This window comes from Sciurus carolinensis, chromosome 8 (genome assembly GCF_902686445.1).
Source record: "Sciurus carolinensis chromosome 8, mSciCar1.2, whole genome shotgun sequence".
Lineage (NCBI taxonomy): Eukaryota > Metazoa > Chordata > Mammalia > Rodentia > Sciuridae > Sciurus > Sciurus carolinensis.
In genome coordinates this window covers 147,356,342-147,383,473 of record NC_062220.1, presented here as the reverse complement: position 1 = coordinate 147,383,473, position 27,132 = coordinate 147,356,342, and the positions used below count along the sequence as shown (strand labels likewise).

At 37.3% G+C, this 27,132-nt stretch overlaps 1 protein-coding gene across 1 annotated transcript in view; it reads right to left on the bottom strand.

Annotated features, from left to right (window-relative positions):
- Kntc1 (kinetochore associated 1) overlaps nt 1–27,132 on the bottom strand; it is a 79,518-nt gene that overhangs the window by 26,565 nt on the left and 25,821 nt on the right. The window contains 26 exon segments of the mRNA XM_047562543.1: nt 432–541; nt 1,450–1,566; nt 3,360–3,488; nt 5,165–5,269; nt 6,624–6,787; nt 7,423–7,479; nt 8,182–8,320; nt 8,910–9,007; nt 9,388–9,560; nt 9,932–10,212; nt 13,034–13,101; nt 14,076–14,148; nt 15,057–15,176; nt 16,962–17,065; nt 17,068–17,095; nt 17,489–17,588; nt 17,743–17,846; nt 18,402–18,500; nt 19,940–20,083; nt 20,177–20,296; nt 21,049–21,110; nt 21,113–21,149; nt 21,240–21,278; nt 21,280–21,297; nt 21,610–21,753; nt 22,596–22,707. Of these exon segments, the coding sequence (XP_047418499.1) occupies nt 432–541; nt 1,450–1,566; nt 3,360–3,488; nt 5,165–5,269; nt 6,624–6,787; nt 7,423–7,479; nt 8,182–8,320; nt 8,910–9,007; nt 9,388–9,560; nt 9,932–10,212; nt 13,034–13,101; nt 14,076–14,148; nt 15,057–15,176; nt 16,962–17,065; nt 17,068–17,095; nt 17,489–17,588; nt 17,743–17,846; nt 18,402–18,500; nt 19,940–20,083; nt 20,177–20,296; nt 21,049–21,110; nt 21,113–21,149; nt 21,240–21,278; nt 21,280–21,297; nt 21,610–21,753; nt 22,596–22,707 (2,745 nt within the window).

Here is a 27,132-nt window from a genome sequence, read left to right as displayed (position 1 = left end):
GTAAAGGGCACTATAGTACTGATCTTGAGAATCACTGGGAGCTCCTATTAAAGAGCCAAGATTCCGGGCTGGGGAGATAGCTCAGTCAGTAGAGTGCTTGCCTTGCAAGCACAAAGGCCCTGGGTTCGATCCCCAGCACCACAAAAAAAAAAAAAAAAAAAAAAGAGCCAAGATTCCTAGGTCTCAATCCAGACCTGCTCAGTATGAACTGTCAGGGAGAGCCTTAGGTTTGAGACGCGTGGCAAAGTGAATTTAACAGGTGACATCATAAGAGAACTCAGCTTTGGATTTACTCACTTTGGATGTAAGCAAAAGAACACAGCAGAGGTCGATGGGCCATGAGTAATAATCACCTCGATTACAGTCTCCTTACAATAAAGATTACTGTGGATAAAATAACAGCAAACATACACTAAAGTTTAAAGAATTACCTGCAGTATTCCAGAATGAGGCTTATATCCATATCTACATTCTTCACGAGAGCTTTAATGAGGTCTTTCTTGGTGAGAATATGTTGCCTGAAAACAGGCTGAAAAGAAATCTAGAAATAAGAACAAAAGGACCCTCTAAGAGGCTGGGGATATAGCTCAGCTGATAGAGTGCTTGCATGCCCTGGGTTCAATCCTCAGCACCACAAAAAAAAAAAAAGACCCTCTGAATGTATCAAAATAAGAGCAACGATATGACTTCCTATTTTACTCTCCTTCTTTCTTTTTTTTAAGATACTTTTTTTTAATGGCTCCTCCAACTTTTATTTTTACCATGCTACTCAACTCAGTTATTCAGACTCGAGGTGTCTGGCTGGAGGTCCAAAACTCCTGCACAGCCTGAACCCTCGCCTCTTCAGCAGCTGGGTTTGTGGGGTAATGTCTACGGGACACACCCCATCGCTGCATGGGAATGAGGCTTCAAAACACATACTCTTTTTGCAGTGGTTACCCTCCTGGATAAGTCAACTGTTTGCAAGCAAAATAAAACTTTACATACTTGGAAAAGAAAACAAGGTTCTGTTTGTTCTATGACAGGGTCAAAAGTAAGGGCTGTTTAAAAAAATAAAAATACAAGCAGTTTACTGTTCCCCACTAGGTGTTAGAGCATAGTGTGCTTGTACATACTCCAACATTATCTTTAACTAAATAACAGCAGCAACTAAAAAAAAGGACAAGACTAAACACTAGGCCTGATAAGAGCATAAATGTCAATTGATACTCGATATATACCAGTAAACGAGAAAGCTAAGCAGATGAAAATGTCAAGCTTTTAACTTCCTTAAAAATATATGAAAAAGGAAATGAAGTAAAAGTCCTAACTTCCTTGTGTGCTTAATATAACCAAAATGTTTGAGTCAGTACTATATTTTCTCTTCCCAAAAGTAAAAGGCAATGAGGCCTTGCTCTCACTGAGTAATTACCAGGATGGAAGAAAAATCATAGCAACATGAATACTCACCCCAAGTTTACCAAGACGAATACCCCACTGGGCATCAGTACTGAGTTCACGGAACTGAAGCCCTATATCAATTTCCTGATAGAGACTGGCCAGCTGAGAACCCACCAGAGATATTGCCTAAAAATTAATATAGGATTAAAATTTGATTGCAAAAATACGTTCTTCTAACACCTTTTAGATGAAATTGAACAACAAAAATCATCTCGTTGGGCTGGGAGTATAGCTCAGTGGTAGGGCATGTGCCTATGTGTGAGGCCCTGGGTTTCATCCCCAGCACCAAAAATAAACAAACAAACAAACAGACCACAACCTTCCTTGGTGAAAAGAGTATAAGAATGTTACACATCACCTTGTACCCAGTCATTACTTCTTATGTGTTATTTAGATATTTTAGCTTTTTGCATGATGCTATAAATTTAGCCTGGCTTTCCTTTATAAGAAAAAGGCAAATTTTAGTTATCCTGGAAGCAAAATACCCACAAAAGGAAAATTTTAAAACAAGCGACATCCAAGAAAAGTTTTCTATTCTTTAAACTTGTCCTACATAAAAAACTGACTCATGAGTCTAGGGTTTCAAGTGTACCGCAGTAAGTGCAAGGCGTGAGGTCCCATGCAGACTTCAGGAAATGAAAACATTATAACTGAGTCAAGCGATACTGATGACGTGCCTGTTACCAGTCACTCACCAGCACGTTACCAGTCAAGATAAAGCTGGCAGAAACTGAGCCCAGGGTTTCTTCCACTAAACATTTAGACCTGCTGCAAAGTCAACTTCATGTCTTCCCCCAAATCTTTAATACTTCATGAAAACAGAGTGGACCGTCTCTCCATTTGGAGATGGCCTGCATTCTCACTTGAATGTATTCCTTGCTTTTCCTCAAAGCCTTCTCACTCTCCAGAACCCCTGGCCCCGCTGTTCTCCCTTGAATGTGCATCTACTCCCTAAGAACACTTCTGTCTATGCCTCTGCAGTGTGCTCAAACTCTTTCCCCTCATGTATGCCAAGAATCCAGCTGGTCCTTAGTTGAATTCCCCTTCCCTCCTAGAACTTCTTGGGTCCTTCTTCCAAGACATCTCTTTGTGGCCTGTAAGGGGATCTTCAGAGGCACAGACCTTGTATTTTCTGGTTCACAATAATTCCATGTTAAAAGGAGGGCAATGCAAGAATTCCACCCCATCCCACATGGAGACCAGTGTCTGTCTCCTTCACATCAAGACAAGACATTTGATCCCTGGGTAGGGATCACCCCTTGCCAGCCTAAAGCAGCCATAAAAGATGGACCTTCGCCCCTCAACAGCCCTTAAGATAGTCTCATGGGGGGAAATGAGATAGGAATTTGAGATAAAGAAAGAGAAATACTGAGTCTTAAAGGAAACACCCACAAGGCACTGAGATGCAGAAAGTACTCAGGAACTGTGGTAGCTCTTGAGTGAGGTGTCCTCGGCCCCTGCCCTTGTAAGATGAGGGACATGCACAAGTGCAGGAAAAACTAGCATAAAATTATGTAACTGGGCTCTGGCCACCTCCAGTCCAGCCCCCAGCACTGGCTGTCTGTAAATATTAACATCCCACATCAATGGGTTGTCTCTCCCTCTGGAGACAATACACATCACCCCTTGAATGTGTATTCCTGCTTTAGCCCAAAGGTGTCTCTCTTAAGATCGCTGCCATTCTCCCTTGAGTATGTATCCACTTTCCTAAATACATGCCTCTGATTAGAAAAACAAAGACAAAACAAAAGCTGTTCTCAGTCAGGCATGGTGGTGCACACCTGCAATCCCAGCAGCTCAGGAGGCTGAGGCAGAGGAGCTCAGTTCAAACTCAGGCTCAGCGACTTAGTGAGGCTCTAATCAACTCAGTGAGACCCTGTCTCTAAAAAATAAAAAAGTTGTTCTTGCTTAGGGCATACCAGAATTTTGTCGTAATTCTGCCATGCTTTATCTACAAGCTTCCAGAGGTTTTCAAACACATCCTTTTGAGGTAACAGAGTGCAGTAACCCAAGGCCAGGTCAAGATCCACCAGGCGACAATTGAATACCTGTGGGAAGAAAGCATCATAAGAAGCAGATTCTTCATAATCAAGACAGAAATAAGGATCTTCAGGTTCTCTGTCAGTAACCTGAATTACGGACCCTATGAAAAAACAAGTGCTTCATGAAATTATTTGTAGTAGGACAGTTCCAGTGAGTCTGCTTAGGTTTAAGGTCTTGTACCACTACCAGAAAATTAAGGAAATGGGGCATGGAATTCTTCCTTTCTCTGTGTGATTATTTTGTCTGTTCTCTGAAATCTCCAGCAACCCCTCCCTTGCCTCCCTCTTAGCAGACCTCATTTTTTTTCCCTGAGAAATGAGAGGCAGCCAGAAGTGAGTTTCTTCATATTTCCACTAAATCTATGAGCCCCTCTGCTTCTGTGCACCTCATAATGATGTTCTGGTCACTGACAGACTGCGTACACAACACTGGTCCCTTAAGATGATACATCTAGTTGCAGCCATCTTGGTTTGGTAAGTATATTCTATGATGTTTGCGTAACCACAAAATCGCTAACAAGGCATTTCTTGGAACGTATCTTCACTGTTGGCCAATGCACGACTGTACTCTTCTTTTCCTCCAGTCACCAACTGTCCCTGCCCATTGAAGGCGAAACCTCCACATGTTCACTGAATTCCATCCCTTCTCATCTACTTAAGGGCTTGTTCCTGCAGAAGTCCTGTCTCCAAACCATTAATCATTTCCTTTCTGGAAACTCAACACTCTCATCTTAATAACAAAATCACTGAAATCTACTCTCCTTGAAAGAAAATGACTATGGAGATTCTGTTCTGCAGGGTTCTGTTGGATCTAGTCCAAACAGACCCTCAACTCAGCACTCCATCAAGTGTTCTTAAAAGGGTCATGTATTGGCTGAGTACAGTGGCATACATGCTATAATACCAGAAACTAATGGAGGCTGAGGCAGGAGGATTGCAAATTCAAGGCTAGCCTCAGCAACTGAGTGAAATACTGTCTCAAAAATAATTTTTGTAAATACTAAATCCTGCTGAGCATGGTGGTACATGCTTGTAATCCCCACTACTTGGGAGGCTGAGGGACAACGATCACAGGTCCAAAGCCAGCCTCAACTTAGCAAGACTGTAAGCAACCTAGTGAGAACCTATCTCAAAATAAAAATAAATAAATAAAAAGGGCTGTGAATGTGCCTCAGTTGTTAAGTGTACTTGGGTTTCATCCCTGGTACCACACCCCACTCCCCTCCAAAAAAGTTCCAGGCCAGTCTGGGTAAAATAAAATAAAATGACTGGTGATGTAGCTCAATGATACAGACTTGCCTAGCATATTTAACGTTCTTGGGTTCAATCCTCAATAACGCTAACTAATAAATAAATAAATAAAAATTTAAAAGGCAAATGGAAAATTAGAATTTGTGAGATAGAAATCCTGGCATAGAAGTAAAGCACAGCAAGGGTGACTGAGAGGATTTAGTTCATAAAACAAGTAACTAAACCAAGGGACAACATGGGAAACATTCACTACTTTTTCATAAATGCTCAGTACCATGTCATTTCCCATAATTAAGAAAATTAGTAGTGATATTAGCTATAATAGAGGTTCTTGAAATCTTAGAATGGTAACACTGTCTTACTGGCATAGGTACTGCTGACTGAGCTAAAAGGTAAACAGGCAAATAAATAAACAAATCACAAATACTTACTTTGTGCAGTAGGGTTGTAGCATTTCCCCTGATAAACGTAACAGATTTTTCTTTCAATTCCATAACAACATGTCTTGAATTAACTAATGTGGTTTCGCCAAGCAACTTTTAGAAAAGAACAATAGAATCGTTAGGTCCACTTTTACGTTTCATTCTAAAAACTTGTCTCAAATATTAAGGAACACTGAAAATTTATGTTTTATTAAAAAATTATTAGCACTTAATTTATAGTGACAAAGCTGGAGCTGGGATGGGGGGCTGACTTGGAAGAGGAAAAAAGGAACTTTTAAAAACATTCTGTATCTTGCTGGGCACAGTGGCACAACCCTATAATTTCAATGACTCAGGAGGCTGAGGCAGGAGGACTGCAAGTTCAAGACTAGTCTCAGCAACTTACGAGGCCCTAAGCAACTTAGCTAGACCCAGTCTCAAAAATATATTAAAAAAAAAAAAAAAAAGATACAAGGTGTTAAAGTGCCCCTGGGTCCTATGCCCAGTACCAAAAAACCAAAACCAAACAAACAAAAAAAACTCGGCATTTGATTGTGGTGTTGGTGCCAAGAGGGATACACTGGTCGATACATTTAAAACATGTGCACTTTAGGGCTGGGGATGTAGCTCAGTTGGTAGAGTGCTTGCCTTGCAAGCACAAGGCCCTGGATTCAATTCCCCCGCACCACCAAAAAAAAAACAAAAAACAAAAAAACATGTGCACTTTAATTTTGAAAGATATACCTCAATAGAGTCAATTTAAAACAGAAAGAATCGACACTAAATTCTCAACAATGAAGTAGTGGAAACAGAGACAACTTCCTCTGAGACCCAGCTTCATAAACAAGTTATCAACAGGTAGCTTGTCTTCCATGATGCTGTCAGGAAATAATTAAAATTTGGATAACAAAAAAAAAAAACAAATGGCAGAATGATACTGCACTGAAGTTGGATGTGAAGAATTATCAATGCACCCAACACCGTAGGGAACTTACTTCACCTCTCTGAATATAAGTTTCTACATTTCCAAAATGGAGACTCTTGAGAATGAGGATGGAAATGTGTGTGAAAGGCTGGGCACAGTGGTACAAGCCTATAATCTCAGCAACTGGGGAGGCTCAGGCAGGAAGATCATAAGTTTGAGACCAGCCCGGGCAACCTAGTGAGGCCCTGAGCAACTTTTGAGAAGCTGTCTCAAAATTTAAAAAAAGGACTGTGATAAAGGACAGTGATAAAGCACCCTGGTTCAATCTCCCAGTACCCCTCCCCCACAAAAAAGTGTGCAAACACCTTGAATTGCACCTAAATTTTAGTAGATGTTTAACAAATGTTCCTTACATTTTACTCATGATCAATTTTCTTGCTATAGGATCAAACAGGAAACCATGAACTCCAAATTCCTTTGTTTGGCAATGCTTTTGTATCTCTATTCACCCAAAGTCAAAAGTATTTGTTCTAGAAACTATACCTTCTCACTCAGACTGGCATTCATGAAGTTTGACACAGAGTGTTGGAGACAAGTACCAAAGGAACCAACGACAAATCTCAGGGCCAGCTCCCACTGGCTAGATTCCTGAAGGTTCTGAAGCAGGGTAGAGATGGAATGTATAACAGGTAAAATAAGGTTGTCTCCTGCAAAGTGAAAAAAGTTTTAATATTTACATGTTTTAAATAGAGAAAGATCATATAATAAAGAGAAACTGCTTTCAGGGACACTACTTCTTTTTAAAAGTGTTCTCATTTTCAGTTATAGATGGACACAAAGTCTTTATTTTACATGTTTATTTTTATGTGCTGCTGAGGATGGAACCCAGTACCTCCTGCATGCTAGGCAAGCACTCTACCACTGAGCTACAACCCCAGGCCAGCCTACTTCTTCAATGCAGGTTAACAATCATGAATTCATTCTCAAAGTTAGTTAATGACAGAATTTCAACAGGACACTGGATTTAAACAGAAAAATAACTAACTCCACTAAATAATGAGATAGTTTGATTGTAAACTGACTATTTTAAAAAATTGAGATGTTTAAATCACTTGTAGATAAAAAGTTTCTCTATATGGAAGACTAAAATTTATGAAGATTCATAAACGTTAATATTATCAGCCAAATCACATAACCTGATCTTCTGGAAAATTAATAATAAAATAATGAAATAAGTACATAAAGGATAAATTCAGATTCATATTCAGAATTTTAATGAATTTCTATATTTGTATAATTATAAAATTAGAATACAATGCTATGCACTTCTGATGTTAAATACCTTCACTAATGGAGCAGTACGGCAAACTTATAGAATCCAAGGGATATCTTTTGATTTCTGCAAAAGAAAACAAAAAATTAATGCCACTAAATAAAATAAGACTCTTATAAAGCAAATAAACTCATATTTATATATTTATTTGGTACCGGGAATTGAATCCAAAGGCACTTTTCCACTGAGCTACATCCTCGGTCCTTTCTATTTTATTTTGAGACAGGGTCTTGCTAAGTTGGCAAGGTCAGCCTTGAACTTGAGATCCTTCTGCCTCAGCTCCCAGGTCACTGAGATTATGGGTGTACATCACCATGCCTACTTCAGATATTTAAATACTGTGCTAATATCAAATATTCTAAAGTAAACTGCTACTAAAAACAGAACTTAAACTACATAAACAGAAAAATGCACAGATAAGTGTACAATTTAATAAATTTCCACAAACTGAATATAACAACAAAATTAAGATGTGGAACATGACCAGCACTCAGAATCCCCCACTATAGTCATTACCCAATATAGTCATTACCTCCCCATAAGGGTAACCACTTCCCTGACTTCCCAACTCCATGGCTTAGTTTTAGCTTGTTCTTGTACTTTATGTAAATTCACTCATACAGTATGTATTATATCTGTCTCTTTTTGCTCAACATTATCCCTGTGAGATTCATGTACATTATCGCATATAGTTCTAGTTTCAAACCTCTAGTTTAAATTTGCACAAAGCAGAAAAACATACCAAATAACACTACAAGTGAAATTTACCAGCAAGAGGCACAAGTGTTGAAATCAACTCATAAATAACCGGTAGCACCATCTGTGACTCAAGAACAATCCCATCTTCACTGAAGAAGTCACTGTAAGACCACTCTTCATACGGATCCTTATGAGTTCCAAAAGAAGCCTAAATACCAGACCATACAGAAAAGATAGAACTATGTTCTCTGCAAAACAGAGTCTATCATAACCGACCAGTATGCAGAATCAGGTGTATTATATAGATAAGCACTGTTGATGGTTAAATACAACTGTATATAGCTGGCCCTCTACATCCTCAGTTAGAGCTGTGGATTCAACCAACTGAAAATCAAAAATATTCAGAAAAATAAAATTGTGACTGTGCTGAACATCTGCAGACTTTTTTTTTTTTTTTGGTCATTATTCCCTAAGCAATACAGCAGAACAGAGACAGATGTAATCTGTTTCTTCTGGTCTATGGCATAAAAAAATTTCATTTTAAATTAAACTCTAACAGAAGGATAATATATAGAGAGGCCTCATTTGAGGCCCAATGTTTCAAAAAACAGTGTAAATTAACACCAATACATGGCTGGGAAAGAAGTGGTCTCACGCCTGTAAGTAGGTTTTTAGTGTATAATAAGAAAATTGAAGAGATTGATGCAGTATTTTTGTAAACTATGCAAGTGATATAAAGTGGCGTGTATGAGTTGGCAGGGGTTTTATTTAAGGAAAAAGAATTTAAAGTGATTTACTTGCATCAGGATTCCACAGTCATCCATGTGGCACTGTCTGGAAAGCTCCACTGCCGTTAACGTGTATTTACACAGCTCTAAAGCATCGAGTAAAAAATCTGAAAGAATGTGGAGAAAAATCAAGCTCCCATTTCATATCTTTAGAATAAGTAAAACCACCGTTTTATAATCACCATTCAAAATTCTAAGGAAGGTCATGAAGCGGACAGCAAGGTTTCCACATAGCTTTGACTACTCTAAATGCAGTACATTTTTTCTTTAAGCCGCATACTGTCAACGGTCAGAAATGACATTGTTAATATTTTGAACTATCTTAAAACTGTAATTCCTGAATGAGAAATCAATTCTAGTTGTCACTTTGGAAGGAAGAGCTACCATCTCTTGCCTGGTTACTGGAATGCCCAAAAGTACAGAGAAGACACTTGGGAGACAAGTGTGCAAGGAGCCAGAGAATAGAGAACTATTATCAGTGTTTCACCTGGACTGCAGATGGTGACAGCTTGGCACGCGAGATTGTGCACCTCGGAAGGGAGATTTAGTCCCTCAGGGGCTCTCATTGGGACTTCGTTAGCCAGCATCAGACAAAGCTTCTGACACATCAGAAACAGCAATCTCCCCGTGTCGGCACTGCAGTGATACTTAAACAGGTCTCTTTGGAGGAGAGGAAGTGCGGATGATTACAATACTCATATCACAAGCAAGTGCATTTGCCTTTCTTGCATGAGCACATAATGACTGTTATCAACACATAAAATGTCTTTAAAATGCTTTCATGGTATGCACTGAGCCTCAATTTTCAAATTATTAAAAAAAATCATTAAATCACCTAAATTCAATGGTTATGTTATGTAACTTGGCAGTATTTGTTACATTCCTTGTATGCTACTATATTCAGAAAGAGGGGCCCCCAAATGGGCTCTCAGGATGAGAAACCAAAAGTTGTTTTTGAGAAAAAAAAGTGTCACTGGTTCTGCACTTGTTACTGTCAGACAAGTGGGGCAAGTCAGTGGTCCAGACATCACCTGCATTTGCTCAGCGCTGTCCTCACATTCCCGTCTTTCAAAGCTCGAAAGGCCAGCTCTGCCTCCAGCTCTTGTGGGGGCACCTGCAGGGCCAACGCCTGTCCCTGAAGCTTTGATTTGGTGCTCAGGCCCGTCCCCTCAGCAGCAATGGGCTCTGGAGTGCTCCTGGGTTTCTGCCTGGCCTGAGCAACTTCATGAGCTTTAATGCACCGCTCACGGAGATTTGCTACCAAGGCACTGTCGCTATAATCTTCAAACGAAAGAAAGACCTCAAAGTTCTCCTGCAGCAAAGGTAAGCAAGACAAAGTCCCACGTATGCTTAGTCTATCCAGTGTTCAGAATCATGATGGTGTTTCAAACCTCTCCCTTGGAGACTACTCCCTTGTAAATTAAGAATTTTAAGTCTTTTTTTTTTTAAGTCTTTTTTTAGTTGTCAATGGACTTTATTTTATTAATTTATATGCGGTGCTGAAAATTTAACCCAGTGCCTCCCACATTCCAGGCAAGTGCTCTACCTCTGAGCCACAACCCCAGCCCAGAATTTTAAGTCTTTATGTTTCAAGTTACAAAAGTAACTCTCATAAAAAACTTAGAAAATAGGAAAATACCACTATAACCTGGGGTTTCTGTTTTAGCAGTGCTGATATTTTGAACCAGATAATTCTGTATTGGAGGGAGCCTGGGAGGGCTTAAGTGTTAGGTTTGGACGAGTCTACCCTAGAGGTTTGAAGAAATTAGGTTTGCTCTTTTCTGTTATTCTAGTTGGCTACAAACTCCAGATTAAGGATGTATATACCTGACTTAGTAAAAATCCCACTGAAGCCCAGTGAAATTGCCAAGAGGTAGTAAGGGCAAGTTATACCGTCTGTTCTGATGCCATAGTTCAGAGCAAAACTAGGGTTTCCTAGTCTTTGCAATTCTTTGAGATGGATGACACTTTGTTGCTCAGGGTCAGGGTACTGTCCTGTGTGCAACACAGGAATGTTTAGTGGCATTGCTGGCCTCTACCCACTAGATGCCAGTAGCACTTCCCCTCAATTGTGATAATCAAAAATTTCAACTTGCCAAATGTTCTACAGAACACAAAACTGCACCCCCACTTGACAAGAGTTTAATTTAAAAAACATTAACCATTTTCTTTCACTAGCATTTTATGGCTGTATTGTATAATTTCATTCATTACGTTTTCTAGTCAACAATTTTTTTTTCTTTTTTTTACTTTCTCTGTCAGTACCCTGTCTTCATAAATACAATAATTGTTCTTATTTTTGGACTCATGGTTTCAGTATGTTGCCCAAACTGGCCTTGAACTCCTGGGCTCAAATGATTCTCCTGTCTCAGCCTCCTTTATAGACAGGACTACAAATATATACCACCATACTTTGTCATAAGTATTTTGACAGCTGCATAACACATAACTATGGTGAAGATAGTATGTATAAAATGTTCTAAAATTTTCAAATGGATGTTTCCTCCAAAAAAATACTAGTGATCTTTCCCTGAAAGGGATGCACCATATAGAAATAGCTGTACATAGAAATCAATATGAGAACTTACTATTGATATTTACTGTAGATATACCATTGAAGACTCTATTCATTATATGCCACAATACCATCTGGGTTAGGAATCACAGAAATTTCTATGCTTGGAGAGCCACTGAAAACTAGAAGGAAACCCAAGAAACTGGTTGCTGTGGCTACAGTTATTGTGGGAAACAGAAGAACTGGAGGGTTAGGAAGGAAAGGGACTTATTTTTTACTGTGCCATATACTTGTTTATATTTTCTTTTTTTTTTAAGGTGGTCAAAGATTTTATTCTTTATTGCTTACAATCTGAAGTGGAGAGTTAATTTAAATAAGCTTATGTATTTTTTTATTGTGTAAAATGGACATAATATGAATTTTACCATTTTAACCATTTTTCCTCTTAAAGTCTTTCAATCATGTATTGTGTACATATGTAAGTAAACAAAATGTAAGTGAATGTCTTTTCTTAAAGGATTAATCAGTCCACCAAAAGGTTTCTCTCCTTCCAATGTGCACCTTCTCTGGAAGCAATGTGGCTTCTTGCATATCATCAACAGGTCTTGTGACTTTAAAAGGATATATATTTTTTTTGATATTTAAAATTCTTATTTTAACTGCTGAATGCTAGTGAGACAGTGTGAAACAGAATAACAATTTCATAACAGAAGTAACAATAACAATAATTGCACAATAACAAGTAAGGATACTTAGTCAGACAGAATGAGGAGTCATTAAGGGTACCAGCGGTTGAGTGTCAATCTGAGGCAAGTTACTTGTTTTTTTAGGGTGCTGGGGATGGGACCTAGGGCATCACACAAGCTAGATAGGTACCCCACCAACAATCTTAGGATTGCTGAGTTTCAGGTTCCTCTTGCAGAATAAGAACAACAGCTACCTCCACGGCCAATGTGCATATCACAGATACACACCAGAGTGTGTGCAATAAATGTTCAATCAATGGTAGCAGGATAAGTACACATAACACATAGCTTTAGAATACTAACTTCAAATTTACAAAAATCAGAGACATTAATTTATCGTTACTCCCCAGATGCCTTTCACAAAAATAGCGATTAATGCAGTAAGTCTTAAGCTTTTGGATCACGAAACTCCTTTATTATACTCTTGGTTGTATAATTCCATTCATGTAAAGTAGTGAAGATTGGCAAATTTGTAGAGAGAGAAAGTAGATCAAAGGGAATAGGGAGTTGCTGCTTAGTGGTCACAGGTTCTACGTGGAGTGATGAAAAGAAGATTCGTGTGAGCGTTGCACAACACGGCAAACGTGATTAGCACTGCCCAGCTGCACACGGAAAAATAGCTAAAATGGACAATTTCACATGTACTTCACTAAAACTTAAAAAAATTAATAATGCAATATGACAAGAACCATTGAATTACACACTCTATGTTGATGAAGTATGGTATACAAATTGTATCTCAAAAAAGTTGCTGAGAGAGAGAAAGTAGTATATGAAGCTCCTGAAGGTTAAGGCAGCACATTTTAAGCAGGCGCTACAATGAACACCCTCATTGGTTGAGCAACAGCATTTGGGCAGTGCAACATCTTTACCTGTAGGCTGGCCACCACTTGAAATTGTTTTAAGATTTCTTCCCATTCATCCTTCTTCTGCACATTGTCTGTAATTAAATTTTTAAAAGTTAAAGCAGACACTTACAAATTCCCATATGCTATGGTTTGAATGTGCACTCAGCATTTCAGGTTTCTGTTAACAGTATTAGGAGGGGGCCTTTGTGAAGTGACTGAGGCCTCAGCCCTCAGGAATGGATCACTCTGTTCAGGGATTCATGGAGTGGCTTTGTGATAAAAGGAGTATCTCTTCAGCACTTGCTCTGACTTTCTCAGTCCCACTATCTGATGCTCTTTGTCATATTATGATGTAGTAAGAAGTCTCTGATAAGATGTGAGCAGAAACCAGCAACATGCTCTTAGACCTCAGAGCCTCCAAAATCATGAGCTCATTAAGCTTTTATTCTTGTAAATTACCTAACCACAGGTGTTCTGTTAGAGTAATAGAAAACAGACTGTAAATCAGAATTCTTAAAAGCTAAATATTAATTAGCTTTGGTTCTCTTCTAAGTCTACAGCATTCTTTTCAGATGCTGATATAAGACAATTTAAGTGCACAAAGAGATCTAATTTGAAAAAATAAATCTAATTATTCTTTTTGGAGGTTAAAAAAGGGAGATTTAAGGGTTATAAGAAAAATGGCAATTACTCTGAAATAAATTACAGCTTCCCTCTCCCCAGAGTTCTTTTCTTAATTGTTTTAAGTTTAGGATTAAGTTTTGTTACCCTGACCATAACCAACTACAAGTGAGAAAAATGAGTAATAAGTAAAAGGGGCCAAAGAAATCCATTCTAGCACTGAATAGCTTACTTAAACATACAAATATGTAAGTGGGTTTACATGCTTCTTTTCTTCCACTAACTGATTTAAAAAATAATAATAATAAGGCAAGAAAGACTTATAATGAAGAAAAATGAGAAAGCTCATGAAGACAATCAGAAAGGAAATCTGAGGGTACAATGAGGGGTGACACTGTGCCCCATCAGAACAAAACCAAGGCAAGGGAACAGAGGCAGACCCTACCTTTCTGAATGTCACAGAGTAATTTAAGAATATCCACTGATGTCTTTGCCACAGACATTCTCCAGGCCTTGTCCTAAAAACAAAGATGTAAAATCAAGTCTGTTTCCTTTCCTGACCACTTCCGTGGTACATATGCAAACGAATCGTGGGCCGGGTACAGCTCGAAGGTGGAGCATGGCCTAGCACACACAAGGCCCTGTGTTCTGTACCCTACAGCACTGCAGAAAGGGAAGAAGGAAAAGAAAGAAGAGTCCAGATGGTGGTTTCAGGCGGAGTTTGTGTCGAGGTTCTGCCACTCTGTAAAAATCTCAGAAAAGTCATCTATCTTAAAAGTTTAGTTTCTGAACTTAATCTATGAGGAGATAACAATAGGACCCAGTTCACAATGAAGTGGATACTTTACTTACAGCATTAACCTAATGCCTACCACTAATAAGATAAGCATAACAAATATCAGGTGTTAAAAAAAAACTTCACTTCCCTAAGGGTAAAAAAATAATCGAAATGGACTGCTGAGAGAAGCTGGCAGGCATCTACCCTCAGGGTTTAAAAATACAACTACCCTAGATAAATTATGTATTCAACTGCTCACCTCTAAGGAAGTGAACTGGCGCTCTTGACATCATTTCTAAGCCTCAACTATTTAAGATTATTTAGACTTACATTGATCTGCAGATAACATTAATGTTTGACTGTAATCATACAGTACATTACACAAGATATTGTTTATATAGGAAGGCTTTGTGAAAACCCCTTCTTGTACAATAGCTGCTTCAGTGAATCCTTCTAATTCACAGATCCTGGATTCTTCATTGTGGGCCAAATTAGCTGCTCAAAGCAGGCTTATCTGGTTTTCTCCTATAAATCAGATTTACACAGGAACTTCTACACCAGGTCACACTAGCAATGAAAAAGGAGTATCTTCTTGATTAAGATCCATAACATGGGGTTCATTTCCACTTCGTGTACTGAAAACCTCACCTCTTTAGAATCATCTGGTTCCTCTTGTAATGCTAGTCGTGCCCAGATGATGACTCTTTCCGCAGTTTTCTCAGCTTGGACAGGAGGCAGAGACCTCAACAGGAGGAGACAGTCTTCGCCCTGTGAGCAGTGTTAGAAAGGAAGAAAGACAGCTGCTACCTGCAAAGGACAGCTTGGACTCACCTCTTTCCTTTCTATTTAAAGATGAAAACAGAGGAAAAATGAAGAAAAACCTGATCTCACTTACCTAGCGTGCATGAGGCCCTGGGTCTGATGCCCAACATCACAGAAAAAAAAAAAAAAAAAAAGGTACTTTGAAAAATAGATTATTGTTCAGTATTCTGAAAAATCTGAAATCTGCAAGGCACAGTAGTGCACCTTTATAATCTAAGCTACTTAAGAGAATGAGGCAGAAGGGTCACAAACTTGAGGCCAGTTTCAGCAACCTAGTGAGACCCTGCTTCAAAATAAAAAACAAAAAGGGCAGGAAAGATAGCTCAATGGCAGAACACCCCTGGGTTCAATTCCCAGTACTGGAAAAAAACAAAACAAAACAAATTTAAAAACCCTGAAAATACTGCTTTGGATAAGAGCAAACCATAAAGTAAAATTCAAATTCAACCCTAGGTACTAAAGATAGCATACTAGTTAGGAATGCCTATGAGTATAAAATTATGTGAAAATAAAGACACTTAAAAATACAAAAAAGAAGATGGGGGGCTGGGGAGATAGCTCAGCTGGTAGAGTGCTTACCTCGCAAGCACAAGGCCCTGAGTTCGATCCCCAGTACCGCCAAAAAAAAAAAAAAAAAAAAAAAAAAAAGAAGATGGGCAAATCATCCCTGCAATTCAGGAAGCTAAAGCCCGGAGGACCACAAGTTTAAGGTAAGCCTCAGCAACTCAGAGAGGCCCTAAGCAACTTTGCAAGACCATATCTCAAAATAAAAATAAAAAAGAGGGGCCAGAGTATAATTCAGTGGTAGAGAGCACGCTCACAATGTTTGAGGGCCTGGTTTAATACCCAGCACCCAAAAACCAAGATATAAAAAAAGAAAAGTTACTCAGTGGTTGAGTGCCCCTGAGTTCAATGCCCAGTACCCAAACAACAAAAACAAAAAACTCAAGTTGAGGCTTAATTCCTCAATGTGACAGTGTTGAGAGGTGGGGGTTAGAGGGAGGTGTTTGTGATGTGGGAGTGGAGTCCTCATGAATGGGTCAATGCCTTTCTTGAATTTCACTCTCACTGGGTTGAGTTTGTCACCAGGAGGGCAGGTTTCTCCCAAGTATAACCACCCCTTGTGTTTGTTCTCTTCCCCACACTCCTGCTTGCCCTTCCACTTTCCATGAGTAGAAGCTGCACAAGGCCCTCACCAGAAGCCCTCGCCAGATTTAGCTGCCTGACTTCTAGACTCAGACTCAGCCTCTAGACCCATGAGCCAAAATAAACCTCTTTTCTTTATAAATCAAAAAAAAAGAAAAGTCACATCTTATTCTGAAATCAATATATATACAATACATATTTATATACCTACAATGTATATAAAACATGCATCTAAGTTTCATTAGCTAACAGAGTATAAAGTCCATTAGCTAATCACAAAACACTTTTAAAGAACTCACACCTATTAGCTCATTGGTAAAGCACTTGCCTAGCATGTGTGAGGCGCTGGGTTCAATTCTCAGTACTGCATATAAATAAATAAAATAAAGATCCATTGACAACTAAAAATAAATAAAAAAAAAAAAAGAACTCAACATATGTTAAAAAAGTAGCCATTCTAATAATCCTATGTTTTCATGTTACTATAGCTTTATTTTGTGAAAATCAGTTTAAATGGTTGGTTCCATTTTTAAGGATTTAGTTAACAAAGAAGCCCTAAGAAATAACTATATAAAACTTTCATACCTGTTCTCTATCAATCAGGTCAATAATCCTTAGACTGTAGATTTCATCATCAGAAAACCTATACCCTTGAGCCACCTTTAAAGCATCTTCTAAGGAAGATGGACATCCTGCTTGAGAATGTATCTGACCACTGTCTGAAATAGAGATAATACATACAGTTATTATTAGGATATTTCTCAGAGAACCCAGGAATCACCTACTTACCAGGGCAAAGTAGCCATAAAATTAAAATAATAACCAAAACCTCAACTCTTGATGACTTAAAAAAACTAAATTCCTGTATGAAAGATTTTAAAACACAATTTATATTCTGAATTTTGTGACAGTCCTATTTTTTTAACTTAATTTACTCTTTTTGTCCTTAATAGTCTCATAAACTGAACATTTTAATATTGTACCTAACAAGAAAAGTAAAGGAGAATCTAGGTGTAGTAATTTCTTAAAATATAAAACTTTCATGAAATTTCCCATGTTGCCCTAGAAACAGGAAAACAAGGGGATAAAGAGTCTTTAACTAGCACACTCACCATTATTTCTTTGTTTAAGAGATTCACCTCTCTTATTCCATAGCCTCGTAAAAGTTTTTTCATTTCCATTAGTTTGTAACTTTCCTGTAGTAACTTGACTCTAAAAAAAATATATTGGTATTGACATGAATCGTATTTTCTATGAAATATGATGGGGCACAGTAAATGTTAAAACTTAACTGAATGTCAACACAACATGGGAGATTTATCCAGGGCACAAAATACCCTGTCTGCTGGGCTGTCGTCTTACTTACTTGGGATGGTCCATTTCCAGATGTTGCTTCACCAGCTGCTCCACAGCTGCGCTCCAGGGAACCACTGCCACATACATTATCTTCAGCACAGCATCAAATATGAGCTAGAGCGAGAACACAGGTGGACAATGACTAGCCCTCAGAGGTATGCTTCATGTACATTAACAGCATTGCCTCTGTCATGGCTGATTGGGAATATTTCACCTTCTGACTGTGAAAGCACATATTTCTCCCATTTACACACATGAAGAGCAACCTCATTATTTAGAAAAATTCAGAAAAGTATTGTATCAGTTGAAAGTTATGCCTTTCTGCAGCCTCTGCAGTCTGTGTAAAAAACAGTGCTAGTGATTTTATTCACACTGTATTTTATGATGGTAACAGTTTTGCAAAGTCATAATAAAGGCAAAGTATTACAGTCACAGAAACCCTGCAGGTAGAGGCACTCAATTGTCCATGGCCATTCTCATGGGCGTGGCAATGAGAAAATTTCACTTTTTAACTTTCCACAATTAAAGAAAATAAAATTATGAGTGATCTTTACATTCTTTTTATTCTTGTTTCACACTAAACAAAGATCACTTTTTTCATACTAAACAAACACTACTTTTATGACCAGAAAAAAGCCTCAAGAAACCCTATGGTCACTGTTTACTTACATCTGTGTCAGACAGACATCCTATCACTGCCATGGCCTTTGCTTCCCATGCTGTGTCAAAGAGTGATGTGGACTTTGAGCTGCATCTGTTCAGTAAATCCTAGAAAGGGATAAACATGCATGTTTTACAAAAATTAAAAACTCAGCTGGGTGCAGTGGTGTGGGGCTGTAATCCCAGTTACTCAGAACGCTGAGGCCAGCCTAGGCAACTTAGTGAGGCCCTATTTTAAAATTAGAAAGGGAAGGGAATGTAGCTCTGCGATAAAGCACCCCTAGGTTCAATCCCTAGTATCAATAAATAAATAAATATTATCACTTAAAAAAAGTACACACAGATATATATAAATATATATATAGATAGATAGATAGATAAATGGCCTTTATGGATACATCAAAAAAAAAACAACAAACCAACACCAAAATTCTAATTAGTCACAAATGTAGAACAATGGTACAATATTATAAAATTACCAAAATTTTAGCTGCAGTGGTATGCCATAGAAAATTTAAAAACAAACATTCTTTTATAAATTAGAATTATTGGTGCATATTAATTGCACAAAACAATAGGTTTCTGTGTGACAAAATATTCTTTTTCTTGGGAGGGGGTACTGGGGATTGAACCCAGGGGGGCTCTAGCCCTGAGCTACATCCACAGCCCTTTTGATTTTTTATTTTGAGACAGGGTCTACAGAATTAAGATGTCCAAGCTGGCTCAAACTTTCAATCCTGCCTCAGTTTGAGTGGCTGGGAAGAAAACATTCTTGAAGAATCTTCAGATTAGATCATTATAGTATATTAATGTCTACAAAATATAATTGCTAGGCTAGGGATGTAAATCAGATTACAGCACACACTTAGCATGTTCAAGGCCCTATGTTCAATTCCCAAAACCAAAAACACAAAAACAACAACAAAAAAACCCAGATCATATTTATTGAGCGTATGCCCTATTATCTTTTCTTTGGAGAAAATCCTAGTATTATTTTCTTTGAAAAATTTTTTTAAATTTAATTTGTTGAGATGAGGTCTCACTATATTGTCCAGGTACTCTCAAACTCATGTGCTCAAGTGATCCTTCCAACTCAGGTTCCCCAGTGGCTGGGACTACTAGCGTGAGCCACAGTGACTAGTTCATATTATTGCCTTTCACTCAAGGTCCTCAGTCAGTGAGTAACAGAATTAATCCACGTTCTTAACTAATACAATATGCTGCGTCATAATGCATATCTATATCCCAGCAACTCAGGAGGTTAGGACAGAAGGATTTCAAGTTCAAGGAGAGGCTGGGTAATTGTTGAGAACCTGTCTCAAAATAAAAAATAAAAAGAATTGCGATATAGTTCAGGGGTAAGGTGCCCCTGGGGTACATCCCCAGTACCACACACAAGAAAGAGTTGAAATAAAATGTTATATGACTAACAATGGTTATATGACTAACAATGATAAAGCACAACATTCCTTAAAATGTTCAACATTTAAAACAATGATACATAGCACAGATCCCCCAAATAAGAGCAGATCTAATGGAAATGTTACCTCTATGTACAACAAGAGAAGTTCCTCCTCTTGCAAGTCATGTTCCCGCATGTAAAGTCTTATACTCTTCTCTAAGACCAAGGGAATAAGCTCCGGGGCCAACACTCTATCGAACATTCGGAACACTATGGTAGTTGCATTTTCCTGGATGGTAGGCAAGGAAGATGGCATAAATACAGAATCTAGCCATAACTGGATACAATAAACAAAATAATGTGGATAAGCCTGAAATGTTACCTTCTCAAAATCAGAGAGGGACAATCTGCAGTTATATTTCCTATGCAATGTGATCAATTCTTGCAAGTTGTTTACCAACGTACGTAACTGACCTACTTCCTCTGTATTTTGGTAGTCCTTCTAAAACGAAAGCATTAAAATTGTTAAGGATATAAAGTAAAGGTGTAAGAGGGAAACAGAGTCAAACTTATTTAAAAGAAAAGAATGGTTATGTATGTAAGAGGAAACCTGCAATTTTGAAGCAAACTTATACTTTAAATTTGGTAGAATTTTAACTGAAATCACCTACTACACATTAACATAGATCAAAATTGGAAAGAAATTCAAAACAGAAAACCAGCAATACTGGTGCAAATTTTTTTTTCAGAACCCAAATATAATTGGGTACACAAATACCATCTAGATGGGTCCTCAATGTCCCATCTACTATTTAGATCATGACACAATACAAAGCTATAAGATTTTTCCAAAGTTATATGCAAGGAACATGATTTTTAATATTGATAAAAGGCAACTAGGGGCTGGGGGCTATAGCTCAGTGGCAGAACCTGCCTAGCATGTGTGAGGGACTGGGTTCAATCCTTAGCATAAAATAAAAATAAACATATAAAATAAAGCCATGCTGTCCATCTACAACTAAAAAATTATATTAAAAAAAGTTATACAATTTTTTAAAAAAGGCAACTAGCCCCTGTAAGTTGTTAGACAACTACAAAGTACTGTTTTAGATTAAAAGGAAAAAGCTCTTGTGTGAAAAAAATATGTTTCAATGAACATCAATAGACTACTTGAGAGTTATAAGAAAAATTCTTATTTTAAGAGAGTATAATTAGGAGGTACAATTAATAATAACTATATTCTCTACATCATACCAAGGAAATCCAATGCCAGGAGGATGCCAATCCCAATTCATCTGCTTTTTCTGCTGTGAAAACACCTCTGCCAGTTGAAGTCCATTTTCTGGCCAGTTTACCTTTAAAAAATATTACAGACCATTAAGAACAGAGTTTTAACACTATTGGGAGTGTAGAAAATGCACTCATGTTAATTATACTGGTTTTACCTTATCAGTTAATTCAAGGTTCCTGGCTGCTTGTTCCAAACCATTTTGCAAGAATTTTCTGAAATAGACACATCATTTAAAAATAAAATTCTCAATAGGTAATCAATAAAACAATGAAAATCCTCTACGTTCATCCTTTCTAAATTATTACTTGTTAATTTAATTTTTGCAGCATTGGGAATCAAACCCAGGGCCTTATACGTGCTAGGTAAGGGCTACACCACTGAATTACACCTCTGGCCCAAGGAAAATTTTTTAACAGAGACACTTAAAAGAACTAATTGGTGTTAACATGACTTAATCTTCAAGTATCTAATATAAAAAGAAAAAGATTAAATCATGAAGAATGGAAATGCTGGAGGAAACTCACCTGTCCTTCGGGTACAGTCCTTCTCACAAATGGGATCACATCATTTTTAAGCCACGGACAAAGTTTTTGTAAAGAGACTGGTGTGGAAATTGAGTTAAGCAAGTTCTCAAGCATCTTCACATCAAACCTGCTTTGGAAATTTGCCTAAATCGTGCAGAGTAAGAATTAAGACTTAGCTTACAATTTAAACTGGCAACCTCCCACAAAGCAAAGACTTATTTCAGAAAGTCATTTCAAGGAATATTTTATTGATTCAATAATGAGCATTAAAGGTGATTTACTTTCTGCAAGTGTTTCAAGTTAGGGGTCACAATTCCATGTACTCTCATATCAGTGACTGCCAGAGAATAAATTACGTAGCAGCAGAATCAGCAGAGGTATTACAAAGGAAAACATAATTGGAGGTGACAGTAAAAATACTAACAAATAATGTGTCCACTAATGGCATAACACTGAGATATTTTTGGACCTAACTTTAGATGTTAATATTGACAACATAATTAATTGATTAAGTAATTAAAGAGATGGGGTCTCATTATGCTACCCAGGTTGGCCCCAAATTCCTAAGCTCAGGTGATCCTTCTCTCTTGGCTTTCTAAGTATATGGGACTACAGGAGCATGTGACCACACTTAGCCTTCAGATAAACACTTTTAACAGGCAGATCCTATACCACCATCTGAACTGCAGTAGGAACACCCTTTCTATCCTCACATCATTAAAAACCCATCAATTAATTATTTAATAAAATGCTATCTAATGAACTAACATAGGCTGGGGATATAGCTCAGTTTGCAGAGTGCCTGTCACTTCCTCTGATTTAATATTGTTAAAGGACTATTTTCCCTGGGATAGGTCACAACTTAGCAATCCAAAAACATTCTATTGCCCAGTTGCATGTGCTGTTCTGTTAGCTTTCAACAATGAGTCAATAATCCACCTTAGGAACCAGAAATTCAGTAGGAAAAAAAATCCAAAACGTTTTACCCGATGTCGAAGCCAAAGATACTGTGCACAGACAAGATTTCCTTCTCTCAGTTGTAAAAATATATCTTTAAGATCATCTTTATTATTCAGAAATTCAATCCAAGCACTACCACTGGGAAGTCAAAGGGAAGAACAAAGTTAATTGTTTATAAAAAATTACGGTTTTATGTTACAAGTAGATATCACTGCATGTTTTAATTAGTCTTACTCCTCATAAAGTTAAAAAAAAAAAAAAAAAACAACACCAGTTCCAAAGATTCCACATTGAAAAATAAGTCTCCTTCTTTCCAGATCTGCAAAATTTGTCATTTTCCCCAGAGGGCTAGTTTTATGGTAGGGTTTTCCTCAGATAATCACTACATATACTAACAACTATTTTAACTCTTAGATGAATAAATTTTTATATGCTATCTGTACATTAAAATTCTTAACATCTTGGTGCTCATATGAAATCAGTATACATAAACATCATTTTTTTAAGAACTGCACAGCATTACATGGCATGGATATAATATTATTTATTTCCCTAGTTTCCCTGAGTAGAATATATAGGTTCTCTCCAGTCTTTTGTTATATATAACCAACACTGTCACAATGACCACTTAGTTCTGATTAAAGTTCAGATGTAGATGATGAATACTCCCTCAAGATGATATAAATACAAACAAAATCCCCCAAAAGCCTGTACCTGCTCAAATGATAAAAAGGAACAATTTTTGTTAAAGTCAGGAATAAGAGTATCTATTACCCAATTTAAAAAAAATTTTTTTTTTTTTGGTTGTAGGTGGACACGATACCTTTATTTTACATATATGTGGTGCTGAGGATCAAACCTAGGGCTTCACGATGCTAAACGAGTGCTCTACCACTGAGCCACAGCACAGCCCCGTTAAATATCAGTCAATGAAATTGGGCAAGGAAAACAGGAAATCAGAACTGATGAGGCAAAACTATCATTATTTAAATGTATAATTATAAACCAGGTAAAACAGGATCAATTGACTGAATTATTACTATGAATAATAAAGGAATTCAATAAGGTATATTTTTTAAAAAATCTATAGCTCTCTACATCCTTTAAAAAACATGATGGAAGCCAAAGCAATTAAGCAAGAGAAGGAAATAAAGGGATAAAAATAGGAAAGGAAGAAGTCAAATTATCACTGCTTGCAAATGATTGATCCTATACTTAGAAGATGAAAAAACAACACCACCAAGAGTACTAGAGTTAATAAACAAATTCAGCAAAGTAGCAGGTTACAAAAATCAACATACAAAAATCAATAGTTTTCCTATATATCCACAATAAATCTGCTGGGAAAGAAATCAGGAAACCAATTCTATTCACAATAACCTCAAACAAACAAACAACATCAACAACAACAAAAAAACTCACAAAAATCTAGGAATAAATCAACCAAGAGGTGAAAGATCTCTACAATGAAAACAATAAAACTACAGAACACTGAAGAAACTGAAGACGACTCTACAAGATGGAAAGACTTCCCAAGCGCTTGGATAAGCAGAATTAACAGTTCAAATGAACACATTACCAAAAGCAATATATAGATTTAATGTATTCCCCACCAAAATACCAATGACATTTGTCACAGACCTAGCAAAAACAGTCCCAAAATTCATTTGGAAGAATAAAAGAACCACAATAGCCAATGCAAATTCTAAGCCAAAAAAGCAATGCTGGATGGGGCTGGGGTTGTGGCTCAGGGGAATAGTGCTTGCCTAGCATGTGTGAGGCACTGGGTTCGATTCTCAGCACCATCTATAAATAAATAAATAAAATAAAGGTCTATCAACATCTAAAAAAAAGTTTTTTTAAATGCTGGAGGCATCATAATACTTGACTTCAAGTTATACTACAGAGCTATAGTAACAAAAATCACATGGTACTAGCATAAAAAACAGACACATAGACCAATGGTACAGAATAGATCCCAGAGACAAACCTACACAGATAGAGACACCCAAAACATACATCGGAGAAAAAACAGACTTTTAAAAATGGTGCTGGGAAAACTGGTTATCCATATGTAGAAGAATGAGACTAGACCCTTAACTCTCTCACCCTGCTCAAAAAGTCAACTCAAGCCAGCCCGTGGCACATGCCTGTAATCCCAGGAGCTAGAGAGACGGAGGTAGGAAGATTTCGAGTTCAAAGCCAGCCTCAGCAAAAGCAAGGCACTAAGCAACTCAGCAAGACCTTGTCTCTAAATAAAATACAAAATAGGCTGGGGATGTGACTCAGTGGTTGAGTGCCCCCAAGTTCACTTCCTGATACCCTCCCCACAAAAAAAGTCAACCCCAAATGGATCAAAGACCTAGGAATTAGACCAGAAACTATGCATCCTAGAAGAAAACATAGAATTAACACTCCACTATATAGGCACAGGCAATGACTTCCTCAAAAGGACCTATAATGATCAGAAAATAATGCCAAGAGTTAATAAATGGGATAGCATCAAATTATAAAGCTTCTGTACAGCAAAAGAAACAATTAGGAATGTGAAGAGAGAACACACAGAATGGAGAAAAATTTTGCTGGCTACTCTTCTGACAGAGGATTAGTACCTAGAATATATAAAGAATTCAAAAAATCATACCCCCAAAACCAAAAATTCCAATTAATAAATGGACAAAGAATTAAACACTTTTCAAAAGAAGAAATACAAATGGTCAAGAAATATATAAAAAAATGTTCAACATCATTGCAATTAGGGAAAGGCAAATCAAAACTCTGCTAAGATTTCATCTTACACCAGTCAGAATGGCCATCATGAAGAATATAAACAATGATAGAAATCGTGGAGGGGATATGGAGAAAAAGAAACACTACTGTTGGTGGGATTATAAATTAGGACAAACACTATGGAATTCAGTATGGAGTTTCCTCAAAAGACTAATAAGCATGAATCCACTGACCACTTCTTAGTATTTATCCTGAAAGTCATCATACAATATTGACATATGCATACCCATGTTAATAGCAGCATAATTCACAACAGCCAAATTATGGACCCAGCCTAGGTGTCCACTGACAGATAAATGGATACAGAAAATGTGGTATGTATACACAATGGAGTTTTATTCACCCCTAAAGAAAAATGAAATGTCATTTGCAGGAAAATAGATGGAACCAGAGACCACTATGTTAAGTGAAATAAGTCAAATCAGAGGGTTAAGGGTCATATGTTTGCTCTCATGTGCAGGAAGTTAGAAAGGAAAAAGGAATAGAAAGGTGGGCAAGGATCTCATGAAAATCAAAGGAAGATCAATAGGGGAAAGGGATCAAGGGATGGAAGATAGGAAGGGAGGGAGGGGAGGAAGTGCTGGGGAATAATATTGGCCAAATTATATTGTTATATTGTATGCATGTATGAATATGTAACAACAAATTCCATTATATGTAAAACTATAATGCACTAATAAAAAATGTGGGGCAAAAATAAATCAAATTTAGAAAGTATCCTTTAATATGCTAAAATTCCAGAGACTGATGTTATTTTCATTTAAGATGAACATAAAATCTTTAAAAGCCTCCCTCCCCCCCCCCCACCATAAAAAAGGATGGAGAAAAACCCCATTTACAATTAGGGGGAAAATAGTTAAAAAAGAATCTGGATAAATTAACAAAAAATGTGTAATATTATGTTTAGAAAACACAACAGATAACCACTCAGGAACATAAAAATTTTTTTAAAATCCAGAACAAAGTAGAAAGACACATAGTGTCCTAAGTAGGAAAACTCAATATTATAAAGATAGTGGATCACTCCAATGTGAGCATTTTCCCCGCAAAAAATGAACATAAAAATATCCCCATAAAAAATAGGATTTATGGTTGGGTACAGTGGCACATGTCCATAACCCTAGCAACTTGGGAGGCAGAAGCAGGAAAATTACAAGTTCAAGGACAACTTTGGCAATTTAGTGAGATCATGTCTCAAAATTAAAGGAAAAGAAAAAGGATGCTGGTGGTGAAGCTCAGTGGAAGAGTTTTCCTGGTACCACGACAACAACAACAAAACTAAAAGTACTTATTTAAACTGAACAAGATGGTTCTGATCCTAAATGTCATGCAGAACAACAAACATAAGAAAATACCTCCCAAGTTCTGAAATGTAAGTCTGGGAGGGCCAGCCTACAAAGTAGTAAAACATTTAAAGCTAAATTAATTAAATCAACTTCATAGTAGTGAATAAATAGGAAAATGAGATCAACTGAATAGATTAAAGAGAGACCTGAACACAATGTGAGATTTTTAGCATATGACAAATGTAACATTTCAATCAGCAAGGAGAAGGATTGTTTAATGATTGTGCAGGGATAGCATCCTGACCACAAGAAAAAAAATAAAGCTTAGTCCCCATCTCATTACTTATTTCTTATATATTCTTAATATAGCAAAGATACAAACTAAAAGAAGCAAACAAAAAGACAATCTCTAAAGTGAAAAAATGCAAGAAAATTTAGTTTTTAATATTGTGTGGGAAACACACCTTTCCAAACAGGCATAAAAACT